A 19,717-nucleotide genomic window follows, 5' to 3' on the forward strand; every position below is an offset into this window, starting at 1 on the left:
CCGCGAGGAGTCGGCGCCGTCGGAACCGCCGTCACTACACAAACTGAACCACAAATCTGGACCGGCTGCTCCCCGCCCACCGGAGCCACTTAAGCCACGCCCCGGATGTCCCGCCTTCTGCGACGCGGAGCTCCTCGCCTATTGGCTTTTCCGAAGCAACATGGCGGCGCCCGACAAAACTTCATGCCCTACTGCCCTAACAGCCAATCAGACGAAACATATGTGTAGCTCCCGCCTCCTCCAGGAGCACAGCGGACCAATCATGGAGGGTCGCCACGGAAAAGGCGAAGCCACCAGCCCAATGGCAGTGTCCTACAGCTAAGGTCCGCCTCCCGGCTGACCTGCCCGCTCCTGGAGGGAAGGAGCCGCAGCACCTCAAGGTGGGTGTTCGGGGCACTTCGGTGAAGATTGGGCCTGGGCCGCGCGGCGTCGAGGACGAGTCTGGTGTCCCCACTGGCCCCCGAACCCTGCGCCCAGGTTCCATCTCGGCCTGCTCACGACCCGCGGCCTCCGTGTCCTTCTGCGCTTTAGCGGCCGAGCGGGAAGCCGGCGCCCGCAGGGCGCGTGCGCGGCCGGCTCCGACGCCGCCTGCGCCCGCGGGGTCAGAGGTCGCGGGGAAGGTCGCCGAAGGTGGTGGGTTGGGAGCCTGGAACTCGAATCTGCGGTCCAAAGCGGGTCGGCTCCAGGTCACTGGCCGCAGGTGGCCTGGGCGCGCGGGCTGAGCGCCAGGCTCCGAGCCGCCTGGCTGGCGTGTGCCATTTCCCCCGTGCTCGCGAGCCTGACTTTGCAGGTGACCTCACCCTGCCCAAGGTCATCCTGAGGGCTGGGGACCAGCCCTGGAGGGCCTTGAAGTAGGGAAGGGAAACAGGATTATTTCTCTCCTCCAGCGTTTCCAGCCTGGGAGTATGGGGTTCTCACCCCTCCTAGTCCCAAAGTCCAAAGTGTGACGTTGGGCCAGTCACATGACAAGCTGACAGTGAATGGAGCCTAGCTCGGTTCCCCTCGGTGCTGGGGAGATGACTGGGGGAGGGGGTGGGCCCATGGAAGGCACCAGCGCTAGGGATGGATTTCACAGGCTTCCTAAGTGAGACCCTGGGGTTCAGCCCAGTCAAACAGGATCAGACTGAAAGGGTGTTGTCATGATGACCCTGGAGTGCCAGAGTGCCTGTCTGCCTGTCTGTCTGTCTGTCTGTGTCTTGCTTTCTCCCTCTCCTCTCTTCTCCGTTTCTCTCGGCTCCCCCCACCCCCCTCCTGTACTGGTGCTTGAACTTAGGGCCTGGGCACTGTCCCTGAGCTTTTATGCTCCAGGCTGGCACTCTGCCACTTGAACCACTCTACTTCCAGCCTTTTGGGCTTAATCAGGGATAAAGAGTCTCACAGACCTTCCCGCCTTGCTGGTTTTGAAGCGAGATCCTTAGAACTCAGTCACCTGAGGAGTCAGGATTTTAGGTGTGTCACCAACCCCTGGATTCACCTTTCTCCTTTCTCTGCCCCCAGATGCGCTGTCTGACCACCTCCACGCTGCTGCGGGCCCTGGCCCAGGCTGCACGCACAGGTAGTGCTTGGAGCTTCCTGGGGATGGGGGAGCCCAGTTTCCCGGGACTAGCTCCAGGTCCCAGAGCCTCACTCCTTCCCTCTCCTTGCAGGACAACCCAGTGGCCGGAGCCTCCACAGCAGCCCAGTGACAGCGACCTACAGTGAGTACCAGGGTGGTGCTCAGCCTATGCTTTCCCGACCATTATCCTGCTAGAGACCAAGGAGGACACTTGAGCTTTAGCCTTTTCCTTGTCAGGGTCCCTTCCTTGAGCCTTAGTTTCTTTTTTTAAAAAATTTATTGTAAAGGTAATAGGGGGATTACAGTTACATAAGTCAGATAATGAGTTCATTCTCTCTCTCTCTCTCTCTTTTTTTTTTTTTGCCAGTCCTGGGTCTTGAACTCAGCGCCTGGGCACTGTCCTTGAGCTTCTTTTCCCCAAGGCTAGCACTCTACCATTTGAGCCACAGTGCCACTTCCAGCTTTTTCTGTGTATGTGGTACTGAGGAATCCAACCCAGGGCTTCATGAATGCTAGGCAAGCACTTTACCACTAAACCACATTCCCAGTCTAATTATTTAATTTTCTTTTGAACAGTGTCACCCCCTCCCTCATTCTCTCCCAGTTTTTCCCCTCTTGACTCCCCTCACCCCAGTGATTCAGTTCTAAAAATGACCATAATAAGTGGGGCGCTGGTAACTCAAGACTGTAATCCAAGCCACTCAGGAGGCTGAGATCTGAGGACTGAGGTTCAAAGCCAGTGCATGTGGAAATGTTTGTGAGATCTTTTTTTTTCTTTTTGGTGCCAGTCCTGGGGCTTGAATTCACGGCCTGGGTGCTCTCCATAAGTTTTTTTTGTGCTCAAGACTAGCACTCCACTTCTGGCTTTTTGGTGATTCATTGGAGATTGGAGATAAGTCTCATGGATTCTGCCCTGGCTTCAAACCACGATCCTCAGCTCAGCTTCCTGAGGAGTCCTCAGCCTCCACCAGGGGACATTTAGGCCCCTGGTTGGCTATTATTGCACCAGCCTGAGGGCCGGGCCTCCCCCCCCCCTCCCCCCCCCCGAACTTGATTTTTTTTTTTTTTCTTTTTGTCAGTCCTGGAGCTTGAACTCAGGGCCTGGTCACTGTCCTTGAGCGCTTTTGCTTAAGGCTAGTATGCCACTTCTGGTTTTCTAGTGGTTAATTGGAGATAAGAGTCTTATTTTCCTACCGGGGCTGGCTTTGAACCATGATCCTCAGACCTCAGCCTCCTGAGTAGCTAGGATTACAAGCGTGAGTCACCAGCACCTGGCTCCAAGTTGGATTCTTTAACCCCCTGCCGTGGGCTCCCTGCAGAGTATGTGAACGTGCAGGAACAGCCGATGGACATGCGGTCAGTGACTGACCAGGCAGCTCGCACCCTGCTGTGGACTGAACTCATCCGAGGTGAGACCGTGGGAGCAGGGTGGCAGGACGCTCCCCGGCAGGAGGCGTGCGCCGGGGCAACGCGCGCCCGTTCTCCTGACCATTGTCCTGCACTGCTCACAGGCCTGGGCATGACCCTGAGCTACTTGTTCCGCGAGCCAGCCACAATCAACTACCCATTTGAGAAGGGTCCGCTGAGCCCACGTTTCCGCGGGGAGCACGCACTGCGGCGGTACCCATCCGGGGAAGAGCGCTGCATCGCCTGCAAGCTCTGCGAGGCCATCTGCCCTGCCCAGGTGAGCCGGGCCCTGACCCCCACCCTGGCTCTCCCCCCCCCCCAGGAGATGGGGGGCACAGGAAAATCTGTCTCCTGCTTTGAACCTCCCTCCCCACTCTTGAGTGGAACTGAGAAGGCTGTGGTGGCCAGAGGCTGTGAGTCACCAAATCTGCGGGTGATGCTGCCTGGGGCACAGGACCTGCCCTAGCGATCACCCCAGCCTTGTGGGGTGACCCCACCTGTTCCTGGCTCCACCCCAAGAGGACACATAAGAAGCCCCCACTCCCTGGCCTGGCGGCTGCTCCTCAAAAACCTGGCTTTCAGTTGCACAGATGGCCTAGAGTCAGGGCTCGTGGCATAGAAATCGATGTCATGCTGGGTGCTGTGGCTCACACCTGTAATCCTAGCTGCACAGGAGGTTGAGATCTAAGGATCAAGGTTCAAAGCCAGGTCTGGGGAGGAAAGTCCGTGAGACTCATGTCCAATTAACCACCAGAACACTGGAAGTGGTGCTGTGGTTCAAATGGTAGAGCACTCGCCTTGAGCTGAAGAGCTGAGGGGCAGTGCCCAGGCCCAGAGTTCAAGCCCCATGACCAACCAAACAAAAAAAAAAAAATGAAAAGAAATGGATGTGGTTGTGGCTCAGGCCTGGCCTGTACCCAGCAGGAGTCTGGCCGGCCCAGGCCTTACCACCTGCTCATCTCCTCAGTGCTGGGGCTCATGGGGCTCCTGGCCGAACCTGGCTGCTTGTGGGTCTTCCAAGCTGAGGGCTGTGGTCTTGACGTTTCTTCTGTAACCACTGCCTGGGCACGTGGAGGGCCCGGCGGCGGCAGCGCTGGCTTCCAGGCTGTGAGTGCTGTGCCGCAGCCGGGCACTGTCCCAGCTCACGCCTCTTCTCACCTGTGTAGTCTTTGTATGTGTGCCGTTACTGAGGCTTGAACTCGGGGCCTGAGTGCTGTCCCTTAGCTTTTTCACTCCAGGCTGGCACTCTACTGCTTGAACCACAGCTCTACTTCTGGCTTATTGCTGGTTAATTGGAGGTAAGAATCTCATAGACTTTCCTTCCCTGGTGGACTTCACACCATGGTCTAGGATCTCAGCCTCCTGAGTAGCTAGGATGACAGGCGTGAGCCACTGACACCCAGTCCTGTCATTTTTACTCAACTCTTAACAGGTCGAGATTACTTCCTTGTTATAGACATAAAAAGATGGTGCGGCCCTCCGAGGGGTCCCCAGGAGTTCTGAGCAGCCACCCTTGGGGGAGTGTGAGGCCCAGGCATGGGCGGTCCTCCTGCTGTGGGGCCCCAGGCCTCCCTTTCCTCTGGCCGACACTAGGCTGCTGCCAGAAACTGCTAGTTAGGGATATGCCTTCGAGAATGGGCTCTGCCCCTCACTTGCTGTGTGACTTCAGGCGTTCATCAGCTTCTCTGAGCCTCAGTTTTCTCATTCATCAAGTGGGGATGAGTAGAACTAAGTGGATTTTGTTTTTTGTGTTTTGTTTCTGTCAGTCATGGGTCTGAACTCTGGGCCTGGGCGCTGTCCCTCAACTCCTCAGCTCAAGGCTAATGCTCTACCACTTGAGCCACAGTGCCACTTCCAGCTTTTTCTGCTTATGGGATGCTGAGGGATCGAACCCAGGGCCTCAGGCATGCAAGGCAAACACTCTACCACTGAGCCACCTTCCCAGCCCCAAGTCAGTGGTTTTTTAACCAGCCATTAGGCACTTCCCCCTTAAGGCATCAGGTCTGTGGAGAACAGAGCTGGACAACCTTCCCTTGTGGGAGCTGGGCTTGGGACAGGAGACGGAGCGTTAACAAAGGACAGGCACAGGTGGGGGGCAGACACAGGCTATGTTGGCTCTGGGAGGGTCCAGAGGTGGGGGGAACATTGGGTTGGCGCTGCGGGCCACCCAGGGCCAGGACGTGGCCAGCAGTGACTGCGGCCCCTCCCCAGGCCATCACCATTGAGGCGGAGCCGAGGGCGGACGGCAGCCGCCGGACCACCCGCTATGACATCGACATGACCAAGTGCATTTACTGCGGCTTCTGCCAGGAGGCCTGTCCCGTGGACGCCATCGTGGAGGTGAGTGGGCTCTGGGAAGGGGGAGACGCAGCTGGGGCAGCGGCTCCCCGGCGAAGCCCGATCCCACGCCACCTGCATTCTGCCCTGCAGGGCCCCAACTTTGAGTTCTCCACGGAGACGCACGAGGAGCTGCTGTACAACAAGGAGAAGCTGCTCAACAACGGGGACAAGTGGGAGGCTGAGATCGCCGCCAACATCCAGGCCGACTACCTGTACCGGTGATGCTCCTGCCACCCACCACGCCTCGGCTGCAGCCCTGCCGCCCAATAAAGAGCTCTGACCCCCCACTGTGCCTCCTGCCGTGCCTCCTGGGGTCCGGGGCCAGCCACGGCCTGCCTGTGCACACAGCTGCCCGTGTCTTCTCCAGTTTGGCAGTGCTGAAGGTCGCCTTACCCCCACCCTTTCCACCGCCCGGGTGTCTTGGGGGCGGTCTAGGTGCAGCCGCTGAGGGCTCCCTATGACTTAACACTCTTGGTACTCGGAGCCTCCCAAGGCCTTGGACTGAGGTACATCGAGGAACTCAGAAGGGCCAGGGTGTCCTTGAGGGTGTGGTCTGCTCTGGGGTGACAGTCACGAGGAGGTGACCCAGGCCCTGCTGCCTCTGAGCTGTCTTGGCCACATCCCCTTTTCTCTTCACAGTCCTGCACCAGGCAATTGCTTGGCTGCATGACTTCCTGCTTTGTTAGTCCTAGCAAAAGGGGTGTAGTTCCCCTGGGGCCACTTTGAGTAATAACCAGAAGCAGCCCTTGAGCGTGGTGCTGAGTCCTGTGGAAGGACTGTCCTTCCTTTGCAGGAAGAAGCAGGCCCAGGTGCAAGGCCTGCCTTGGGTCTCAAAAATCTATATGCAGGCCTGAGTCCCTCCTCCCACCATGTCCAAAACTGCCTTTCAGGAAATAGAAGTTTCCCAAGATGCATGTTGGTAAGGGAGGTGGTGCTCTGTGGGCCAGTGAGCATGGGGAATGCCCCTCGACAGTCACTCGAGACCTTCAAGACTCTGAGCCGGGCCTGTAACAGAACTGCAGCTCCTTCCCCAGGGTCCCCCTCAGATCCCCTGTTGACACTGGGGCTGACCTTTGTCACCTCGCAGTGCGGACGTGGCCCAGGCCCTACGCTGGCCTCAATGCTCAAGGATGGGGCTCCCGTGGCCATGAGCACAGGTGAGCTGGAACAGCCTGAACACGGAAGCTCAGCAGGGTGCTGCGTCCTGCCGCTGCTGAGACAGCGCCCCTTCCAAGAGTGCAGGCCAGGCCAGAGAAGCATGAGCACCCCTGTGTCTTTCCCGCCAGAACCCCCTTCACACGGGCACAGCACCCAGATACTGGAACATTTGTATTCATTGTGGGGCACTCAGGCACGAGTGTGTATCCTAACAAAGTTCAGTGGAGGAAGCCTGGCCGGCGGCCCCTCCTGCTCCCGCTGTGATACGTGAACGCTCGGCCCTCACCTTCCTGAGGACACCGTTTCCAGGCCTGGCTCTGCAGCTCCAGGCCCTCATCCCACCCCTTGGAGGCCTTTGCTTCCTCTGTGGGGTTGAGGTCTCACCAGAACTGAGTGCTGTGGCCCTCCTGTCCCCTGTTCACAGTGCAGGTTGTGGACGGCACTAGGGCCAGTTTCCAGGCACTGGTACAGGGACTGAGCCTCAGGGAGCCAGGTCACCACCGCAGGTGAGTGTCAGGCAGCCCAGGCTGCTAGGGACTGCCCTCCCTACCACCCGCGGACATGGAAGCAAGGTCCAGAGAGGGGCGTCTACTCCCATCCCCACCCCTGCTGTGTAGCCCCCGCCCCGGGTTGTCAGAGCGGGAAAGTGAGCAGGGAAGGGACCCCGTTAGTGGAGGAGGGTGTGGGGGTGCCGAGGGGTCCAGGCCCAGTGGGGGCCCCATCACTCATGGGGCAGCGAGCCCTCCAGGTAGGAGGGAAGAGGGAGCTCATCCGGTAGGGGGGAATCAGCACAGGGGGCTCCAGCGGCCCCCCGCCCCTCAGTTGTGAATGGAATTAAATGGCTCAGGGTCAGAACCGTCACCCTAATGACTAGGCCCTGGTGAGGCTGGGAGGTAGGCGGGGCCTGCGCGCCCAGAGCGGCCGCGCGGGGCGGGGCTTGCGCGTCGGTGGGCGTGTCGTCCCCTGGCCCCGCCCCGGGCTGGAATAAGCTGCGCGGGCCGCGGCGGGCGGGAGCAGAGCCGGCCTCGGAGCGGAGTGGGACTGCGCGCCCTCGGGGTGAGTGGAGCCCCAGCTCTCCCGCCACCCGCTTCCGCTGCCCGAGGACGAGTCCTGGCGCCCTGCCAGGCCTGGAAGTGGAGGCAGCTCCCGCGGTCACCCCGCCGGGGCAGGGGAGGCCGTGAGGAGCCGGAGGACGGGATGGTACCCCAACCCCGGAGCCCCGCTGCCGGGCCGGGGCCCGGAGCATCTGCTTGGCGGGACGGAGTCCATTTCACAGATGAGGAGAGCGAGGCTCGACCCGCCAGGGAGTGGCGAGCCGGGTCATTCCGACCCCAGAGCCCCGGCCTGGAGAGGAGGGGCGGGGCCGGGAGCGGGGGCCGGGGCGGGGGCTGCGCCTCCCGCGGCCGCCCGGGACCAGGAAGCGTCCGCGTGTCCCGCAGGCCACGCCGGGCCTCGGGGCCCCTCGGGATCTCCGCTCCGAGGCTCGCCCGTGCCCCTCGCAGTCTGATTGGGGGCCGGGGTGGGATGAAGCCAGAGCCCAGGACAGGAACTTCCGAACCTGCACCCCGGTCCCGGTCCCGGTCCTGGCCTGGCTTGGGTGCCCTCCCCCCCTCCCCCCCCCCCGCGTGTCCCAGCCTCGGATGACCTGGAACACTGGGCTCAGTACCCCTCCCCTGCGCTGCTGTCAGGAGGTGTGGCTGAAGGAATTTGGGGAGGGGGCTCTGGGTCTTTTTTCGTCACCTCCTTGGTCAGGTCCTTTCTCCTCCTCCGGTGTCCAGGTCCCAGCCAGGAGGAAATGGAGGTCCAGAGAGCGTAAGGGACTTGCCCAGGTTCACACAGTAACAAACACGAAGGGGCAGCCCAGGGCCTGTGGCTTACAGCTGTGCCCTTGGGTAGTGGGGGTGACAGCCCCACCCTCCCAGGCCGGGCCCTGCCCTTCCGCAGTCCCTGCTTGCAGGGGTTCGGTTATTTCCCAAGGAGGAGGAGGGCTGCAAAGTTCCTATTCCAAGTTAAGCAACCAGGTGGGGGCCGGGGGGGGGGGGGGGGGGGGGGGGGGGGGGACACCCAGACAGCAGGCAGGGCGGGGCCTCGGCTAAGAGGAGTGGGTGAGAGCTGGCAGGGCCTGCTGGAGCCCCCTGGCCCTGGGTCCCGTGGCCAGCCCCTCCAGCCTTCCAGCCAGGCCCTTCCTGCCCAGTGGTCTCAGTTTTACCTTACAGTTTTCACTTTCGTTAGTTTCAACACTGCCATGAGCAAGTGCAGCCTGGAAGCAGGCGTGGGGTGGGGGGGGCAGCCCCTGCCAGGCCATCCACTGCGGGGAGGGGGGAGGCCCAGAAGAGACTCCACCCCACCCCTAGGGGCTGGGGGACTCAGGGTTCTGTCCTGGTTTCTGTCCTGGTATGTCAGGCCCGACTGGAATGGCCGTGTGCCTGCAGCCCCTGGGATGAGCAGGGTCCAGGGGGAGGGCAAGTCAGAGAGGAGGGAAAAGGAGTCAGGAGAGTGTGCAGAGCCAGGGGTACCCGAGCTGCTGGGGGGGGGGGGGGGCGGGGAGGCGGGCAGGGGCTGTGGTTGGCTGTGGGGGAAGAAAGGATGGCTCCCTGAACAAGCACCCTGCTTACTTCCTGTGGGCCTCGGCACCCCGTGGCCCCTTCCTGGGCCTCAGTTTCCCCAGCTGTCAGGTGGAGGGTAGCAGCACGTTCTGGGATTGTGTGTGCAGCTGTGTCTCACCCCTGACCAGAACCCCCCACCCCCACCCCCTTGGAGCCATGGGCTCCTTATTCCGGAGCGAGGAAGTGGCCCTGGTCCAGCTGTTCCTGCCCACGGCTGCCGCCTACACCTGTGTGAGCCAGCTGGGCGAGCTGGGCCTCGTGGAGTTCAGAGACGTGAGTCGGGGCTGGCCAGAGCAGGGGGGGCTTCACTGCGCGGAGCCCCCCGTGCCAGTGTGGTGGGACCAGCCTGTGGCTCCGGGGGGTGCTCGGAGCCTCTTTGGCAGAGGCAGCTAAGGCCGGGGGAAAGCCAGGCCTGGGCCCCAGGGTGGACATCTTCTCTCGCTCCTCCCTGGGACACTGACCCCATCTGTGGCCACCGCAGCTCAACGCATCAGTGAGCGCTTTCCAGAGACACTTCGTGGTAGATGTCCGACGATGCGAGGAACTGGAGAAGACCTTCAGTGAGTGAGCCCAGCCCTCACCCCTGGCAGGCTCCCTGGAGGAGGTTCTGAAAGGAAGGGCCCCGTTAACTAGGTAGAAAGCAAAAGAATGGGGCAGATAGGCCCTGCCAAGCAAGACAGAGCAGCTGGAATTGAGGGGGTTCTTGGGATGGGGACCTGGGTGGTTGACAGGACCTGTGTCAGGGTTCGCTTGGAGAAGGGCCGAGAATCTCGTCCTGTGGGTGCCAGAGTCTGAAAGGGCTTCTAAGCAGATACGAGGTGTGGGCTGAACTTTCTGCCCTTTGATGAGCAGGGGGGTGTCCTCTGCAGTTCCCTCCTGGGGCCAGACCCGGGTCCCTGCGCTGGCCCTGCCCCAGCCGCGCTCGGGAAGGGCTGGCGCTCAAGTGGGAAGCCACAGCAGGCGCTCTTTTGTGGCGTGGCAGTCTGGCTTATATGGAGCCGTGGAGCCCTTGTCTCCACCGTGCTCTCCACGGTGGGGCTCGGGCCCCGGCTGGCATGGTGAGGGCAGAGTCGGCAGAGTCGGCAGAGCCCCGCCAACCTGAGCTCCAAGGGACAGGAGCAGAGCTCCAGGGACCAAGTTTTGGCTTGCGTATGGTGTGTGTGTGTGTGTGTGTGTGTGTGTGTGTGTGTGTGCGCGCGTGCGCATACATGCTGACCCTGGGTCTTGACTTGAACTCAGGGCCTGAGCACTGTCCCTGAGCTGCAGCACTCTACTGCAGCACTCTACCACTTGATCCACAGCTCTACTTCCAGATTTTTTTTGTTTTGTCCGTTGTGGAGCTTGAACTCAGGGCCTAGGTGCTGTTCCTGAGCGCCTTCTTTTCTTTTTGCTCAAGGCGAGTGCTCTACCACTTTGAGCCACAGCCCCTCTTCCAGTTTTCTGGTGGTTTGTTGGAGATAAGAGTCTCACAGACTTTCCTGCCCGGGCTGGCTTTGAACTGTCTGTGATCCTCAGATCTCAGCTTCCTGAGTAGCTAGATGACAGGCATGAGCCCCTGGGGCCTGGCCTTAGCTTGGGATTTTTTTTTTTTGGTCGGTCGTGGGGCCTGAACTCTGGGCCTGGGCGCTGTCCCTCAGCTCTTCAGCTCAAGGCTAGCGCTCTACCACTTGAGCCACAGCCCCACTTCCGGCTTTTTGCTTATGTGGTGCTGAGGAATCGAACCCAGGGCCTCAGGCATGCAAGGCAAGCGCTCTACCACTGAGCCACCTTCCCAGCCCCTAGCTTGGGATTTTTAAGGGACTAAACAGGTGGTCAAAGTAGTTTGAAGGACGTGTGGGAATCCTCTCGATGTCAGCCTGTCCTCGGCTCACATCGGACGGCTTCCATGGCCCTGCATGGCCCCGTGACCCCTCTCCTCCCCCTCCCCTCCCTCTCAGCCTTCCTGCAGGAGGAGGTGCGCAGGGCTGGCGTGGCGCTGCCCCAGGCGGAGGGCCGGCTGCCGGCACCTTCGCCCCCAGACCTGCTGCGCATCCAGGAGGAGACAGAGCGCCTGGCCCAGGAGCTGCGGGACGTGCGGGGCAACCAGCAGGCACTGCGAGCCCAGCTGCACCAGCTGCAGCTCCACACCGCCGTGCTGAGCCAGAGCCACAGCCCCATGGTCAGCTCCAGCCTGGGCCAGCACGGGGGGGGGGGGGGCTGGCACGGGTCTAACAGGGCTGTGGCTCCCATCCCAGCCAGCAGCTGCTCACACCGATGGGCCCTCCTCGGAGAAGACCCCCCTGCTCCTGTCCGCCGCGGGGCCACACCAGGACCTGAGGGTCAAGTGAGTGAGGCCCCAGGGCCGGGGTCAGTGGAGAGAGACAGGCCAGCCCAGCTCCGACACCCTGCCTCCCTCACCTATGACCCCGCCCTCTGCCTCCTCCCTGAAGCCCAGAACATTCTTTAGTCTCAGGCCCCCCTTCCCGCGCCTTTGGAGCTTTCTTCCAGTGGTCTCCTGGCCTGGCTGGGCAAGGCGGGTGGGTGGTGGGAGCTCCCTCCTCCAGCCTCTGGTGGCAGCTTTGTGGCAGGTGCTGTGGCGCCCCACAAGGCCGCCGCCCTGGAGCGCCTGCTCTGGAGAGCCTGCCGCGGCTTCCTCATCGCCAGCTTCCAGGAGACTGAGCAGCCGCTGGAGGACCCCGTGACGGTGAGCTGGCGTGGGCTGGGCTGCGGCCGTCCTGGGTGGAGCCAGGACTCTAGGGTAGACTGAGCCTGGCTCCTCCGGCAGGGTGAGCCTGCGACATGGATGACCTTCGTCATCTCCTACTGGGGCGAGCAGATTGGGCAGAAGATCCGCAAGATCACAGACTGGTGAGCCACGCATGCGCACCAGCGCCACCAGGCCGCCACAGAGGTTCAGAGCCCTCCGGGTGTGTGTGTGTGTGTGTGTGTGTGTGTGTGTGTGTGTGTGTGTGTCGCCACAGAGGTTCAGAGCCCTCCGTGTGTGTGTGTGTGTGTGTGTGTGTACATGCCAGTCCTGGGGTTTGAGGGTCTAGGCACTGTCCATTAGCTTTTTGGCTCAAGGCTGATACTCTCCCACTTGAGCCACAGCTCTACTTCTGGCTTTTTTGGTGGTTAATTTGGAGGTGAGTCTCATGGATTGTTCTGCCTGGGCTGCTTTGAACTACAGTCCTCATATCTCGGCCTCCTGAGTAGCTGGGGTTACTGCCCAGCAGGCTATGGCTTCTTGCTGACCCATATATGCCAGCCTCTGATGTCCACTCCCCCAGGGATGTCCTGCCTTAGCTCAGCCGGTGAGCTTCCAGACTCACCCCCCCCCCCCCGCCTCTCCTCACCCCTGCAGCTTCCACTGCCATGTCTTCCCATTCCTGGAGCAGGAGGAAGCCCGGCGTGGCGCTCTGCAGCAGCTACAACAGCAGAGCCAGGAGCTGCAGGAGGTGGGCGCCCACTGGAAGGGACCCCGCCCCCCCCACCTCGCCATCCCTGCTGACCACTCGCTCTGTCCCAGGTCCTGGGGGAGACCGAGCGGTTCCTGAGCCAGGTGCTGAGCCGTGTACAGCAGCTGCTGCCACCCTGGCAGGTGCAAATCCACAAGATGAAGGCTGTGTACCTGATGCTGAACCAGTGCAGCGTGAGCACCACGCACAAGTGCCTCATCGCCGAGGTGTGGTGTGCCACGCGGGACCTGCCTGCCCTGCAGCAGGCGCTGCAGGAGAGCTCTGTGAGTGTCTTGCTCACACAGACCCACCCCCTCCCTCCTCTCCTCTCCTCCAGGCAGTAGCTTCAGGGTTCCTCTGTCCACCCTTGCCCCTTGAGGGATGGCACCCAATCTCCCCCTGGCTCCTCCAAGGAGTCCTCCAGATGGCTACTGCCCCACAGTCCTCCCTCCTGACTCCCCAGAGCCCCTGCAGGCTTCGCAGGGAGACCAGTCAGAAACCTAGGTCAGACAGGGCACCTGTGGCTCACACCTGTAATCCTAGCTACCCAGGAGCCTGGATCTGAGGATCAAGATTTGAAGTCAGCCTAGGCAGGGAATTCCATGAGACTCCCATCTCCAAGTATCCAGCAAAAAGCCAGACATGGAGCTGTGGCTCAAGTGGTAGAGCACCAGCCTTGAGCAAAAAAAGCTAAAGGACAGTGTCCAGACCCTAGGCTCAAGCCCCAATACCAGCACACGCACACAAAAAAAGGAAGGAAGCTAGCAAGCAAGCAAGCTAGGTCAAATCCAGGCTCTCCAAGGCACTGGCCATGTAATCTGCCCTTCCAGGAGCCCTAGGATGCCTGGCAGAGGTGGCTCTTCCTGGGGAGCGGGCGTTAGAGGGAGGGGTGCTATAGCACACACCACTGGGACAGTGCTTAAGGGGGGGCTAGGCTCCCCCTCCAGGCCCTGATGGATGGACACATTTCTTTTTTTGAAGCCATGTCCAGTCTGGGTAAAATCTGGCTGTCTCCGTGTCCTTGACTTTCTTAGGAAAAGAGCTGCCCAGACCCCTACCCCACTTCCTGTTCCTGCCACTTGCCCCCCCCCCCCCCCCCCCCGCCAAGCAGTCCACCTCTCAGGTCTTGGGGCCCTTGAGGACCCCCAACATCAGCCTCTGTCTTTCTGCCTGGTACCCCAGAGCGAGGAAGGAGTGAGCGCCGTAGCTCACCGTATCCCCTGCCGGGAGCTGCCCCCAACCCTCATCCGCACCAACCGCTTCACCGCCAGCTTCCAGGGCATCGTGGACGCCTACGGTGTGGGCCGCTACCAGGAGGTCAACCCCGGTGAGAGCCAGCGCGGGCTCACCCCAGGCCAGCCCTGCCATCTGTGTCAGGGACCCGGGCAGGCTCCGAGGCCCATGGGTACAAGCCTGGGAGGGGCAAGAGGTCTCCCACCCCGGCCTGTCCCATACCCCTGAGGTCAGAAGTAGGCTTCCTGTCATGCTCTGGCTGGGCCTGGATTGGTCTTTTTAAGTCACAGTGGAGCCAGCAGAGCTGGTGCAGGGAATGGCTGCAGCAGCCGGGTTTGATGATTTTCAAATTTCTGGGCCTCTGTTTCTTCGTCTGGAAGATGGGAGCAAGGACATCTCAGGGAAGTGTTGAGGTTGACGACATTAGAGCCTGCGCACCAGCCTCCACCAGCTGCTGCTCTGGCTTGTTAAGCTACAAATTATAATTTTTTTAATTATTTTTTGTTGGTCATGGGTTTTGAACTCTGGGCCTGGGCGCTGTCCCTACACTCTTCAGCTCAAGACAAGCACTCTACCACTTGAGCCACAGTGCCACTTCCGGTTTTCTGAATGGTTTATTGGAGATGAGTCTCATAGACTTTCCTGTCTGGGCTGGCTTTGAACCAGGATCATCAGGTCTCAGCCTCCTGAGTAGCTAGGATGACAGGCGGGAGCCACTGGCACCTGGCAAATTATAATTTTTTTTTTTAAGAAGTTGGTGTTCATCATAACCTGTCATAAAGGGTTAGCGTTCCAAGGTCTCATCCAAACCACACAGCCTCTAGAGAAACCTCTCTGAGTGGTCATTATTGGGACACCAACCTAACTTTTGGGGACTCACGATTCAGCCCATAACAGGGCATGTGTATTGGAGTCCTCTCAGCCGCATCAGGAATTCTTCCCGGTTAGCTGGGGGGAAAGGCTGGCCACCAGCAGCTCTTGCCTGTCATCCCAGCTACTCAGGAGGCTGAAATCTGAGGATCGCAGTTTGAAGCCAGCCCAGCAGGAAAGTCCGTGAGATTCTTATCTCCATTTAACCAGCATAAAACTGGAAGTGGCTAGCTGTGGCTCAAGTGGTAGAGCATTCATCTTGACTGAAAAGGCTCAGGGACAGTGCCCAGCCCCACGATCAGGTGACCAGTTCCACCTGCATGACCATGTGCTAGGACCATCTCTGTGCTTCTACTTAATGCTTTTTCTGTTTGAGGGGTCTGCACTGGGATTTGAACTCAGAGCCTTACACTTGCTAGGCAGACACTGTCACTTGAGCCTTTGTTGTGTTTTGTTTTTTGTTTTTGCCAGTTGTGGCAACTCTGGGCCTGGGCGCTGTCCCTCAGCTCTTCAGCTCAAGGCTCTTCAGCTCCACCTTTGTTGTTTTTGAGTAATGTCTCACTTTTTTGGCCTGGCCTGGCCTGGCCCACTATCTTCCTCTTTGCATTTCTTGTAGCTGGGATGACAGGCGCACACGCCACTGTACTCATCTTTGTATTGTGTGAGATGGGGACAGTCTCCTGAGCTTTTTGCTTTGACTGGCATCCAACTGTGGTTTGCCTGCATCAGCCTTTTGAATAGCTAGGATTACAGGTGTGGGCCATGGTACCTGGCTTAGTGCTCTTAAATATAACAATAGCAGCCAGGTACCATGGCCGGTGACTGCCTGTTGTCCCAGTTTTCTCAGAAGGCTGAGGCAGGAGCATCACTTCCAGTAGTTCAAGACTGACCTGGGAGCTGGGAAGGTGGCTCAGTGGTAGAGCGCTTGCCTTGCATGCTTGAGGCCCTGGGTTCGATTCCTCAGCACCACATAAGCAGAAAAAGCCAGAAGTGGTGCTATGGCTCAAGTGGTAGAGCACTAGCCTTGAGCTGAAGAGCTGAGGGACAGCGCCCCGGCCCAGAGCTCAAGCCCCATGACCAAGAAAAAAACAAACAAAAGACTGATCTGGGCAACATAGCAAGACCCTCAGCTCCCCAATCTCAAAAACAAGCAACAGCAATAGCAAACAGCTAGAGGTGCTCTGTCAAGAGCCTTATTTATAATAGCCCTCTGAAGGGCGCCCACCTCACAGCTGGGGCAGCAGGCTCAGAGGGGTCAAGTAGCAAACCCAGGGTCACACAGCTCCCCAAGGCAGGCTCTGGGACACCAGCAAGCAGTCCCCAGCCTAGTGGTTCCTGGGGTCCTCGGTGGGGCCCTGGCTGACCACCCGCCCTGTGCTGCAGCGCCCTACACCATCGTCACCTTCCCCTTCCTCTTCGCTGTGATGTTCGGTGATGTCGGCCACGGTCTGCTCATGTTCCTCTTCGCCCTGGTCATGGTGCTTGCTGAAGACCGGCCAGCCATGAAGGCCACACAGAATGAGGTGGGAGCCATGGTGGCCGGGATGGGACGGGGGGGGGGGCAGGAAGCCCCTCACCAGCCCGTCCCCCACCCCCAGATCTGGCAGACCTTCTTTGGGGGCCGCTACCTGCTCCTGCTCATGGGCCTGTTCTCCATCTACACCGGCTTCATCTACAACGAGTGCTTCAGCCGTGCCACCACCATCTTCCCCTCGGGCTGGAGCGTGGCCGCCATGGTCAACCAGTCAGAATGGAGGTGAGGCCTGTGCCCCCCACTCTTTCCCGTAGCCCCTGACCCACCTCCACGGGCCTGACCACTGTCCTCTGTTGCTGCAGTGACCAGTTCCTGTCTCAGAACCCGCTGCTCACCTTGAACCCCAACATCACCGGCGTCTTCCTGGGGCCCTACCCTTTTGGCATCGACCCCGTGAGTCCAGCAGCCCCCCACGCCATGGGTGGTGGAGGCCGGCGGAGGTCCTGCCAGGCCTCTGGGGCCGCATCTATTTAGTCCTTAGTGCGCCAGGATCTGCCTGGGCACAGGACACAGCGCATGCCCCACTGGGCCTACCTATCACTGTCTCCCAAGGGAGCCGAGAGGCCTTGGGGTCAAGCCTGGGCTGGTCCTCTCATGGGAAGTCTGGCCCAAGTGACAACCCTTGGGCACCCATTATCTGACCGTACCCTGTCAACCTTTCACGCCCCTCCTACTGGTCCCCATGGGGACGGAGGGGGCTCCCAAGAGGGCCAGCACAGCAATGGCAGACTTGGGCTGAGGGCTTCCTGGCTGCGGTGACCGGGATTCCTGGGGTCTCGCCCCTCCTGCCACCCCCAGATCTGGAGCCTGGCTACCAACCACCTGAGCTTCCTCAACTCCTTCAAGATGAAGATGTCTGTCATCCTGGGCGTCACCCACATGGCCTTTGGGGTGTTCTTGGGAATCTTCAACCACATGTGAGAGCTGGGCTGCCAGGAGCAGGGGTAGGGGGGCAGGGTGGGGTGCGTGGCTGGGCAGCACCCCAGTGACCCTCACAACCCTCCTGCTCTCCTCAGGCACTTTGGCCAGGCCCACCGGCTACTGCTGGAGACTCTGCCCGAGCTCATCTTCCTGCTGGGCCTCTTCGGCTACCTGGTCTTCCTGGTCATCTACAAGTGGCTGCGGGTCACGGCCGCGGAGGCCGCCTCGGCGCCCAGCATCCTCATCCATTTCATCAACATGTTCCTCTTCGCTCGCAGCCCCACCAACCGGCCGCTCTTCTCAGGGCAGGTGGGCTGGGGGGGGGGGGGGGGTGAGGGGCGGCTGAGGCCCTGCCGATCTCCGTGCTGCAGGCCTGGCGCCTCTCAGGAGTCCTTGATTTCGTGAGGGGCACCGGGGGGAGCAGCCCTCAGCCCCCCTGGCCCACTCACCCACAGGAAGCAGTCCAGTATGTGCTGGTGGTCTTGGCCTTAGCCACAGTGCCCGTCCTGCTCCTAGGCACACCCCTGTACCTGCTACACCAGCATCGCCGCCGCCGCCGCCGCTCTCAGAGGAAGCCTGCGGGTCAACAGGTAGAGGCTGGAGCTCATGGAGGACTGTGAGGGAGGCCAGGGATGCTACAGCTGGTCGGGTGGACTCCTGCAGGTGGGGGGGTGGGAGGAGAAGGGGGGGTGGGGTAGGGTTGTGACACCTGCTCCCCGCCCTGGGCTTGCAGGGTGAGGACAAGGCTGGGCTTCTGGATTCTCCTGAGGCCGCCCCCTCTGAGAGCGGCTGGGGCTCCGACGAGGAGCAGGCCGGGGGCCCAGGCGAGGAAGAGACCGAGGTGGGTGCAGCTCCTTCTTCAGGGGACATGGGCGGCTGGCCCCAGCTGTGGGCCCTCACTGCCACCTACCTACCTGTTCCAGTGTGTCCCCTCTGAGGTCTTCATGCACCAGGCCATCCACACCATTGAGTTCTGCCTGGGCTGCATCTCTAACACGGCCTCCTACCTGCGCCTCTGGGCCCTGAGTCTGGCCCATGCCCGTGAGTGATCTGCCAGAGGGGCGGGCGGGCAGGCGGACAGGGACTAGGGGCCTCGGTTGGCTCTGCTAGATGGGTGGCCTGGGCACGTCCTTTCTCCTTGGACCTGTCTCCCCTTGTGTAAAACAGGGATGACAAAAGGAGGTGCCATAAGCCGGGCTTTGGAGGCTCACACCTGTTATCCTAGCTGTTCAGCAGGCTGAGTGCGAGATTTCAGTTCCAAGTCACCTGGGCAGGAATGTGAGCCTCTTACTTCCCATTGACCAGCAAAGTCCAGAAATGGAGCTGTGGCCCAAGTGGTAGAGTGTTAGCTTTGAGTGAAAAAAAGGTCAGGGACAGCGTCCAGGCCCTGAGTTCAAGCCCCAGTACTGGGGCTTGTAATGGCTTGTCAGCCCTATGGGCAAAGACGACGGGGGCTACTCACAGGGCCAGCAGGTGCCCTCTGGCCTTGGCCCAGTGCCCGCTCCTTGGCCCCCAGAGCTGTCGGAGGTCCTGTGGGCCATGGTGATGCGTGTGGGCCTGAGCATGGGCCAGAAGGTGGGTGTGGCGGCTGTGGTGCTGGTCCCCGTCTTCGCGGCCTTCGCTGTGCTGACAGTGGCCATCCTGCTGGTGATGGAGGGGCTCTCGGCCTTCCTGCACGCTCTGCGGCTGCACTGGTGAGTCCCTTCCGCACTGGGCAGGGTGGTGGGGTGGGCCCGGGGCTCTCTGAACCAGCCCCCCACCTCTTCCCCAGGGTGGAGTTCCAGAACAAGTTCTACGTGGGCACTGGCTATAAACTGAGCCCCTTTTCTTTCACCGTGGAGGATGAGTAGCGCCCGCTGAAGCTGGCACGTCTCCAGTCCCGGCCGCCCAGAGCAGAAGCAATAAAGAGCTGGCAGGCCTGGGAAGTGCGTTTTGCTTCTTTGGGACTCCAGAGCAGGACTGAAGCCAGGAGGGGCCGAGCCCTGGGCTCCCGCAGCCGGCCCCTCGCCTTTGTAGCTGAGGCAGGGGTGGGGTGGGCGGTGCTGGCCAAGGACCTGGGTTGGTGAAGTCTGAGCGCAGACCCGTGGCCTGTCCACTGTAACCCAGTCACAGGGCTCTGGATGTGTGCAGGAATGTTCTCGCTTGGAGTGAGCAAGCAGTTCCAACCAGCTGGAGTGTGAGCTCCTACCCAGGAGGTGTGTGGACTGGCTCAGACTGCGCTGTTTTGCCAGTGCACCATGCCTGGTGCAAGAACCCCGAGTGTCACCCCCGGGGCAGTGGACTCGGGCCGCGCCTCTCCACGATGGGCTTGGAGGTGAAGCAGCACATGCTGTCTGCCCAGAGGACTGTTGTGGCCAGCCCAGATCCCACCCGAATTCCAGGACAAGCAGTGGTGGGCCGGCGGGTGACATGGGCTAGGCGGCCTGCAGTCTGGATACCTGACTCAAACGCATGCGCTGCCCCCGCCTCCCTCACAAGTTCTGCACGTGACCAAAGTGAAGTTTGGGGAGGGAGCAGGTGAGCTTGCGGGCAGCACAGCGGGTCGGACCCCTGGGGCTCTGGCAGGAGGAAGCAGCAGCACAGGGAGGAGGGGAGTCGTCGAGGGGCGTCCAGAGCCAGTGCTGCAAAGCGCCCCACCCAGCTGGTGCTGCGCCTGGCA

At 60.8% G+C, this 19,717-nt stretch overlaps 2 protein-coding genes across 6 annotated transcripts; both read left to right on the forward strand.

Annotated features, from left to right (window-relative positions):
• The first annotated feature begins 283 nt into the window (after positions 1 to 283).
• Ndufs8 (NADH:ubiquinone oxidoreductase core subunit S8) lies at positions 284 to 5,587 on the forward strand. 2 transcript variants are annotated; one of them, XM_042676527.1, is made up of 7 exons: positions 284 to 380; positions 1,498 to 1,555; positions 1,647 to 1,697; positions 2,875 to 2,964; positions 3,067 to 3,239; positions 5,174 to 5,302; positions 5,393 to 5,587. In XM_042676527.1, the coding sequence occupies exons 2-7, from the start codon at positions 1,498 to 1,500 to the stop codon at positions 5,522 to 5,524; spliced, it is 633 nt and encodes a 210-aa protein (XP_042532461.1). In that variant the 5' UTR covers positions 284 to 380; the 3' UTR covers positions 5,525 to 5,587. The 2 variants fall into 2 exon arrangements, with proteins under 2 accessions (XP_042532461.1, XP_042532462.1); XM_042676528.1 differs by lacking the exon at positions 284 to 380 and adding an exon at positions 645 to 790.
• A 1,870-nt stretch (positions 5,588 to 7,457) lies between these two features.
• On the forward strand, positions 7,458 to 18,983 carry Tcirg1 (T cell immune regulator 1, ATPase H+ transporting V0 subunit a3). Of its 4 annotated transcripts, none has more exons than XM_042675845.1 (20): positions 7,458 to 7,516; positions 9,195 to 9,339; positions 9,548 to 9,626; positions 11,004 to 11,224; positions 11,301 to 11,389; positions 11,623 to 11,749; positions 11,831 to 11,913; positions 12,407 to 12,500; positions 12,572 to 12,784; positions 13,683 to 13,827; positions 15,987 to 16,126; positions 16,202 to 16,359; positions 16,440 to 16,530; positions 16,936 to 17,054; positions 17,154 to 17,367; positions 17,514 to 17,648; positions 17,792 to 17,899; positions 17,982 to 18,099; positions 18,575 to 18,752; positions 18,830 to 18,983. In XM_042675845.1, exons 2-20 carry the CDS (start codon positions 9,223 to 9,225, stop codon positions 18,906 to 18,908), a joined length of 2,508 nt encoding a protein of 835 aa, XP_042531779.1. In that variant the 5' UTR covers positions 7,458 to 7,516; positions 9,195 to 9,222; the 3' UTR covers positions 18,909 to 18,983. The 4 variants fall into 4 exon arrangements, with proteins under 4 accessions (XP_042531779.1, XP_042531780.1, XP_042531781.1 ...); XM_042675846.1 differs by having other exon boundaries at positions 7,470 to 7,516; positions 9,219 to 9,339; XM_042675847.1 differs by lacking the exons at positions 7,458 to 7,516; positions 18,830 to 18,983 and having other exon boundaries at positions 9,014 to 9,339; positions 17,575 to 17,648; positions 18,575 to 18,664.
• The last annotated feature ends 734 nt before the right edge of the window (positions 18,984 to 19,717 follow it).

This window comes from Dipodomys spectabilis, unplaced genomic scaffold (assembly GCF_019054845.1).
Source record: "Dipodomys spectabilis isolate Male_0828 unplaced genomic scaffold, ASM1905484v1 ptg000030l, whole genome shotgun sequence".
NCBI classification, from domain to species: domain Eukaryota; kingdom Metazoa; phylum Chordata; class Mammalia; order Rodentia; family Heteromyidae; genus Dipodomys; species Dipodomys spectabilis.